This window comes from Phodopus roborovskii, unplaced genomic scaffold (assembly GCF_943737965.1).
Source record: "Phodopus roborovskii unplaced genomic scaffold, PHOROB, whole genome shotgun sequence".
In the NCBI taxonomy this organism is placed as follows: domain Eukaryota; kingdom Metazoa; phylum Chordata; class Mammalia; order Rodentia; family Cricetidae; genus Phodopus; species Phodopus roborovskii.
The window spans coordinates 1,024,492-1,033,203 of record NW_026126599.1 but is presented as its reverse complement, the minus strand read 5'-3'; the positions used below and the strand labels follow the sequence as shown (position 1 = coordinate 1,033,203).

Sequence of the window (8,712 nt, the reverse complement as noted above, 5' to 3'; positions counted from 1 at the left end):
CAGAAGATTCCATGTGTGATATGAGTTAACTTTCCTGTCCAGAAATTTTTGATCCATCCAGGCTTTTATGTAATAAGGTCACCACTTACTATGATTGTTGGCATTCAAATTACAACCATTATCATGATGGCAAAGATTATTTTTGTAGCTATGTAACATAGAAAGTATAAAAGCCATTGTATCATACTGTAAGAACATGTGAGGCCCCATCATAAATATTAATAATTCTCTGTAGGTTCAAGGCAAGGAGCTACCAGGTTTCTTTGGCCTTCATATTTGCCATTGAGGAAATCAACAGAAACACTCACATTTTACCTAACACATCTCTAGGTTTTGATCTCTATAATGTCAACAGCAATCAATGGAATACTCTGGAGGCACCTTTCATTTGCCTCACAGGCATGGGAACAATGATTCCCAATTACACATGTAGAAGGCAGAAGAAGGCTGCTGCTTTACTGACAGGGATATCATGGGCAACATCTGCACATATTGGGAGACTGCTGAATCTCTACAAATATCCACAGGTGAAGGACAAGGTTGTTAGGAAACAAAAAACCTGTATTAAAAATATCAAAATATACAGAAGTTAGTATATGTCATTCATCAATCAAAGTGAATTAACCAGGAATTTGGTTATATAGCCTCACATACTTTGCTGGAGATGGAGGATAGGAAGAGTTTGGAGCCTATTTTTGGTGTTTAGAAAGTGCTACGTCTTGTGAGACAAGATAGGAGATTAAAACATCATGAGCAGATGTTAATCTTTACTATTCCAAAGTGCTGCCTCAGGTTCAAGATTGTATTTTATGTTTCCTATTTGAAATTTCCTGCAGGTTACTTTTGGCCAATTTGACACTATCCTGAGTGACAGAAGACAGTTCTCTTCTCTCTACCAGACAGCATCCAAGGAAACATCTCTGTCACATGTCATTGTCCTTTTGATGCTTCATTTCAGCTGGACATGGGTGGGGCTGGTTCTTGTAGATGATCATAATGGTGCTGAAGTTCTCTCAGACTTGAGAAAAGAGATGGACAGGAACAGAATGTGTATAGCTTTTGTAGAAATGATTCCAGACAATGTAGTTCCCTTCTACTATAATTCTTTAAGGACTTTCAAGGAGACCATGAAATCAACTGCATATGTGGTTATCATTCATGGTGACACTGAATCTTTAACTGGTATATTTCTGTACATAGGGGAACATTTGGTGAACTGGAAAGTCCGGGTCATGAAGTCACAATGGGATCTGAGTACTGTTTCTTTTTATTTCATGTGGGAGTCTGATTTTCACACCTCACCATGTTAAGATTTCTGAATTAAGAAGTTTATCTGGGCATATAATCCTTCTAAATACCCAGATGACCATTATCTTGCTCATATTTGGAATGAACACTTCAATTGCTCTTTTTCTGGACCTGATTGTAAAATACTGTGTAACTGTCCACTCAATGTTTCCTTGAAAATGTTGCCTAGAGATATTTGGGAAATGGACATGACTGAAGAGAGTTACAATATATATAATTCTGTGTATGCTGTGGCTCACAGTCTCCATGAGATGACTATCAACCAAGTACAAAATTACCCCCATGGAAATGGGGAGGTAAATACTTACCCTTGGGAGGTAATTTCTCTCCTTGTATATTTTAACAATAGCATTGTGAGTTATGAGGATATTTAAAAGCACTCAATACATGATTATGCACTCTGCAAATTTTACCAAAAGGCACCTAAGATATTGTATGTCACTTATCATCTAGAATTTGCTGCAGACATATATGTCATTGTTCCTGATGAAGGGAGGACAAGAAAATGTTTAAATGTGTAAATGTCATTATCTACTTTGTGTTACAATTAACTTTATAATCTACTCATTATAATGAAATAAGTTTGAAAACTCATTATCTCTAAGTATATTTCAGAGCTGAAATAGGAGAAGTAGATACTAAATGCTCAAATTTTGCTAAATCATTAAAGTTCAAATTCTGAAGTTATGTTTGTTACCTAACAGTATCTGACCATTATCATTAAGTTTAGGCATTAAACACCCTTGCTTACAAGTTAAAGCATTGAGTGGTGGCTAACACTTCAAGAAGTTGGGCATTTGTCTGAATCAACAATCACTGATTAAGGTTTAGTGTGTGTGTGTGTGAGAGAGAGAGAGAGAGAGAGAGAGAGAGGAAGGGAGAGAGAGAGAGAGAGAGAGAATTATTTCTTCTGAAACTGATGTCAGTCTAGAAATATGATATGTTCATTCTTGGTCTTCATCCAATAAAATGTTGATATGTTGACATAGTTTGCAATTAATGTCAGGAAATTGATATAGTGAGACACATTGTTTTATGATGTTGTGTTTAAATTTTCTGGGAATGAATTCAACATCAGATTTTACATCTCGTTAGCTTCACCATTTTCTCAAAAATACCCATTTCAAAAATGCTTCTGGAAACCTTGTAGTTTTGAAGTCACAAAGGAAATTAGATACACAATATGATATTCTCAACTTCTGGAATTTTCCCCTTGGTCTCAGACAAAAGATGAAGGTTGGAACATTTTCTCCAAAAAGCCCCACAGGGCCAAGAACTGCTTTTGTCTGATCATATGATCCAGTGGGCCACAGGATTTACAGAGGTGGGTTGAATCTTACATCATTGCATTGATCTCTTTCAATAAACAGTTGTTTGTGGATGTAATGGTTGTTGACACCTTACTCAGTGACAATCTGTATGCACAAAGCTACTATCATCTGTGGAACTTTTTGTTCCTTCCTCTGAGTAATGGAATTTTTTTTTCAATGGGCATTTATTTCCAGTTATAAAATCAGTGACTATTTATAATGATTTCATCCTTGTGCTGAAACTACCTGAGAAGACATTAATTTGACTCCCAGATTAGAAAATTTCAGTGCATGTTCAATTGGCTTTTGGGCACCTGGCAATATGTAATATCATTGAGGGCACATAAATGTGGGCATATTACATGTCTTCCTGCTGAGAAGGGAACCAATTGTCAAAAAAAGGGTGGGGGGAACATAACTTTACATAGACTTCTGGTCACACTTGGTGTGTGTTTCAATAACTATGTAGGCAAGAGCCTGAAAAAAAGAGTATCTTCAGTCAGGTACTACATGCTGATGAACACTGCTCTCTGTTTCCCCTTTTGCTTTTCATTCAGTCCATAACAAAAGAAAATGAAAAGGTGCTACTTTCTTATAGAATATGTTTTCACTTCATGTAACATACTGTCCATTATTTTTAACAGACAGTCACAAAGAACAGTTTATTTGGTAAATCTGAATCTTTCAAACTCGAAATGTAAATTAAGCATCACCATTGGGAAACAAAGCTGCTCACTCCAGCTGTCAGGAAGTTCACAATAGGATCACTATAGCATTACAGTTGCCCTTTTAGACATGTACTTAGTGACCTAACATTTTTTCTTATTTTGCCCTACCTCTAACATTTCCAGAACTGTTCATAATTCTGTTGTTTTGCATCATTGATTAAATACATTGAACTTCATAATTCTTATTCTATATTGAAATTAGAAGCTATGTGTCAAAACAAAGATCTACAATTAATAAATATAATAACTTGCCATCTTCTTGTTGGAAAATAATATTTTTATTGTCTTACAACTGTCCACTCCTGAGTATTTTCACCATGTATTTGATTCTCAGCTTCCTCACTCTGTGTGCAGTGAGAGCTGTTTTCCTGGATTCAGAAAATCTTCCCAGGAAGGGAGGCCTGCCTGTTGCTATGATTGCACTCGATGACCAGATAATGCGATTTCCAATGTCACAGGTAAGTGTTGGACTCACTGGGGAATTTCCTACCTCTCTACAGTTTTTGGTAATGTCTAAACTGATGAAATGATTCTGTGAAGGAACAGTAGAGTCCTGTTCTTTTATCAGTTAGAAGTAAAAATATTTTGGTTCATTTTATCATCATTTAACTAATGCTTTGTCCATTGAAACTCATACTTGATTTATGTTGTTGATCCTCTACAGCCACTGATACTTTCATAGACCGGCTTTACCCATTGTGGAATATTCTGCTTTATTTCTCCCTAGCATTTAATGCACACACACACACACACACACACACACACACACACACACACACACACTATAAATTACTGACTTCTCTTGTATTTCATAGCATATTTAGTTCATAGTTAACACACATTTAAGAGCTGGATCCTTATGGTCCTTAGTTGCATATTTTCAGTCATGGTTCTAGCTTCATCAGAGGTGGTTAGAAACGTATTTTATTGACTCATGGACATATTATAAAATGTTTTATTTTACATGTTTGTCATTTTATCTGTGAGTGTTTTGCCTGCAATGTATGTACCCTTTGTTTACAGTGTGCCCATCAAAGTGAGATTAGAGTATCAGATTTCCTGAAAGTGTACTACAGACACCATAGGGGGCTTTTAACTGAACCCAGTTACCTGAAGTGTAACAGGTTCACTGTTTTCTTCCATCTTTACATGAGTACCAGAAACATCATAGCTATGTAACTTCCAAGGAGAGGGACATCCTTAAATCACATAGATATGAAATAGTTAATACATGTTTAGATCCAGAAAACATCCACTAGGGTGATACATCAAAAACCTCTTGTGAGAGTTTCATTGAACACAAATATTTTTAAATCAATTGTTGCTATGGTTCATTAACTTAAATACATATGTGTATTTCTTTTGAGTTATTTTATTAATGTAAGCTAATTAATGTGGTAAATAGTCATTGTATACAAATGACTATTTTCTAAAAGAAGTTAATGGAAAAAATATTAAACATAGAAGAAGAAAATTATGGAATAATTTTGTGACGACTAGGTGAAAATGGCATATGACCACTTCCATTAATGATAATACTGTGAATAAGTCAGACATATATACAAATGTTTATACAATAAGGAAGGACACTGCTTTTAAAGTATCGTCTTTTCCAGGCAACTGGGAACATAGTTAGGAACCTTATGTAGTTGCTAGATTTTTACTCTTTGGCTCTTTGAGTGCCTGCTACCCAACTCCCAAATAATTACATGAAGGCTTCTTTTTTTTTTTTTTTTTTTTTTTTTTTTTTTAACAAATGTTGGGCCTTAGCTTGACTTTTTTTTCTAGCCAGCTTCTCTTAACTAAAATTGTCATGTCTACCTTATGCCTCTGAGTGTTGATTTTCTCAAGTGTACACATCTTTTAAAAATTCTTTCTCCCTGGCTTGCTGTGTAGCATGGTGGCTGGTTCCCTATGTCCTCCTCTTTTTCTCCTTCTTTTGCTCCTTGGTTCTTGTCTCCAAGATTTCTTCTCCTAATTATTCTTTCTACCTGAAAGCCCTCTCTAACCATTCTCTTTCTGCTATTGGTCATTCAACACTTTATTAGACCAATCAGGTATTTTAGAGATGAAAAGGAATACGACCATACCATAAAAGAATGCAACATACCTTTGTATCATGAAACAAATGTTCCACAGTATAAACAAATGTAACACATACTCATCTAATATTCCACAAAAATATTATGTCAAAATATATCTAAGGAATAGAAAGTAGGCATGAGACAATTGAAAAAAGCGAATTGAAGGAGCACACTTAGACAAAATATTGAATATTGAGAGAAAATCAAAGAGGATTCCTTAACCTTAATATTAATGTCTAAGGAGATTCTTCATATATTAATTGGAATGTTTTCAACAACATATGGCTTCCCTGAACACTCAGATGTGATAACATTACTTCATAAGGAGAGAAAGTTTTAAAGTTTTGGTGAGTTTAATTTGCCTAATTTTAAAATGTGCATATTGAGACCTCCTATACACATAGCCAAAGACTTAATGTGAATATAGAGACTTTGTGTATATTGAGCCATGCTATGTTCATGTTAAATATATTCACTAGGGGTAACTAGAACCATCAATAATCATCAATATCAAACACTGCATGGTTGAAGTTTAAGGAGACATTTCAAAATTTATTTAGTAAGAAAAAAGAAATTAAAATATAAATACCAAATATTTCAAAACAGTAGTCTCATACTGCAAAACATATAGGATGACATGTGAATATCTTTATATTATTTTCAATTGATAAAAAAGTATTTGTCATGACATATGCAGCCTGTGCTTTTAATAAGGAATTTAAAGGATTATGATTCTGAAGCATTCATGCTCAGTTAAAATCCATAGAAGTAAACACAGATAAAATAGAAGAGACAGGATTGCCTTGAGAGTGACAGGGTATTATGAGTAAATAACAAATAAAATGCTGATAATGGTAATAAATGACACAGTAGGCAGTAACAAAATGATTAATGCAAATTATCAACAAAAACCAAATTTAAATGTCTACTTTGCAAAAATACTGAATATTTTTAATTGGATGAAAATATGGTATTAATATAGTTATTTATAACTTTTGAATTGAAGATGAAAATCTAAAATTTAAAGTAATAAAGTATCACATAATTACTCCATGATCAACTACAACTAAATAAGAGTTTTATAGCTATCTGTTAAGTTGATCATTTCTCCCTGGAAGTGACTAATCAGTTTCACAAAAAGAAGTTTTTCAAGCTTTGAAGAATTTAATAGTTCTCATTCCCATACACACTATCAGAGAAGGAAAATGCAGGAGAATTCATTCAATAAAAACTATAGAAATAGATAGATTTGGGTGTGATACCTGAGAATATTACAAGAAAATCCTAAAAATTACAAACCCCTTATACTGAACTCACAGGACAAAGTCACACAAGGGAAATCAGAATGAGGTGATCTTATGATCATATATTAGATTTATAGAAATTAAATTGGTAATTTGTAAGTATAATATAAATATTAAATTATTACTTAATTGAAGATGTATTTAAGCACACTAATATAAAATAGACTGGTTAATTTTATGTCCTATAAAAAAGATCAATCTAGAATGATTAATTGGAGAGCATTTGGGAATTTGCACTATTGAGCACTGATTTACTTGAGTCTGAAACAAAAAAGGAAATGTGGGCAACACCAGAGAGCTGGTAATGCAAAGTGGCTTCCTGAGCAGAGACTCACAATAACTTTAATTCCCGAGTAAATATGGATCATTGTGTGAGGTGTCCAGAAAGTCACTATGCAAACACAGAGCAGAGCCACTGCCTCCAGAAAGCAGTGACCTTTCTGTCCCATGAAGACCCTTTGGGGATGGCACTCACCTCCTTGGCCCTGGGCTTCTCTGCACTGACAGCTGTTGTTCTTGGTGTCTTGGTGAAGTACCACCACACTCCCATCGTCAAGGCCAACAATCGGTCTCTCACTTACATCCTGCTCATCACTCTGACCTTCTGTTTTCTCTGCCCCTTGCTCTTCATTGGCCGTCCCAACACAGCCACCTGTGTCCTGCAGCAGAGCACATTTGCAGTTCTGTTCACAGTGGCTTTCTCCACAGTCTTGGCCAAAACTATAACTGTGGTTCTGGCTTTCCAGATCACAATCCCAGGGAGACTGATAAGGTGGATAATGATATCAAGGGCTCCTAACTTCATCATTCCCATCTGTACCCTTATCCAACTTGTGCTCTGTGGAATTTGGCTAAGCGCCTCTCCTCCCTTTGTTGACTCAGATGCTCACACTGAACATGGACACATAATTATTATATGCAACAAGGGCTCCACTATTGCCTTCCACTCTGGTCTGGGATACCTCTGCTCCCTGGCACTTGGTAGCTACACCATGGCTTACCTGTCCAGGAACCTGCCTGACACATTCAATGAAGCCAAATTCTTCTCTTTCAGCATGTTGGTTTATTTCAGTGTTTGGGTCACTTTCCTTCCTGTCTACCACAGCACCAAGGGGAAACTTGTGATGGCCATGGAAGTCTTTTCCATCCTGGCTTCCAGTGCAGGCCTCCTAGGTTGCATCTTTGTCTCCAAGTGCTATATTATTTTGTTTAGACCACATAGGGATGTGCTTAAGTATGTCAAGAACCAAAGCACACTCTAGAAGAAAAGTTGATTATAAAGCTTAGTCCATGTTTTTCTAAATTATATAGATGCCTTCAAGCCTATACAATTGACAGAGATAATATAGCAATTAAAGATTTTATATTTATTAGATTTATTTAGTAATAAATCCGTTTTTATTTCCTCATCTTTACTTATTTCTCTAATTGGGAAGCTGACTTTCATGAATATTCATTGTATCTCTCAAATAATATTAAAGAAAAGATTAATGAGATATGTAGCCATTCTTCACTTCTTCAACATTGTATAATTCTGCATTTATATTACTAAAAGTTTTCCTGTTTATCCACTTGTTTTTGATGCTGGTGGTATGTTTTCTGGATTCCTTGTACTTACATTTCATGTAAGTTTGCTATGAAGGAAAGCACGTTTTTATAATGAATATGAATTTGACATAAAGGAATTACTTCGCCAAAAGATTACTAGAGAACAATGAAGACAAATTTATCTTATAATAAAAACACCAGACTGATAGCTGGGAGGCCAGCATGGGACTGACTCAGGCCCCCCTGAATATGGGTCTCAGCCAGAAGGACTGAGCAGTCTAAGGGACCTCAGACAATGTAGCCAGGATGTATGCCTGATGCACAAAAGGATGCCAACACATCCCCCCATGGAGGAATAACTGCCTTAATCTAGAGACAGGAGAGAAGCCCTAGTCCCTACTTCACATGACCTGTCAGATCTACATGACCA

The 8,712-nt window shown here is 35.5% G+C and overlaps 1 protein-coding gene across 1 annotated transcript; it reads left to right on the top strand.

Moving 5' to 3' along the window:
* The first annotated feature begins 410 nt into the window (after nucleotides 1–410).
* LOC127237340 (vomeronasal type-2 receptor 116-like) lies at nucleotides 411–7,996 on the top strand. Its single transcript, XM_051205573.1, is given in 3 exon segments — nucleotides 411–527; nucleotides 3,681–3,804; nucleotides 7,242–7,996. Coding segments are annotated over 3 exon segments (996 nt in total).
* Nucleotides 7,997–8,712: the final 716 nt, after the last annotated feature.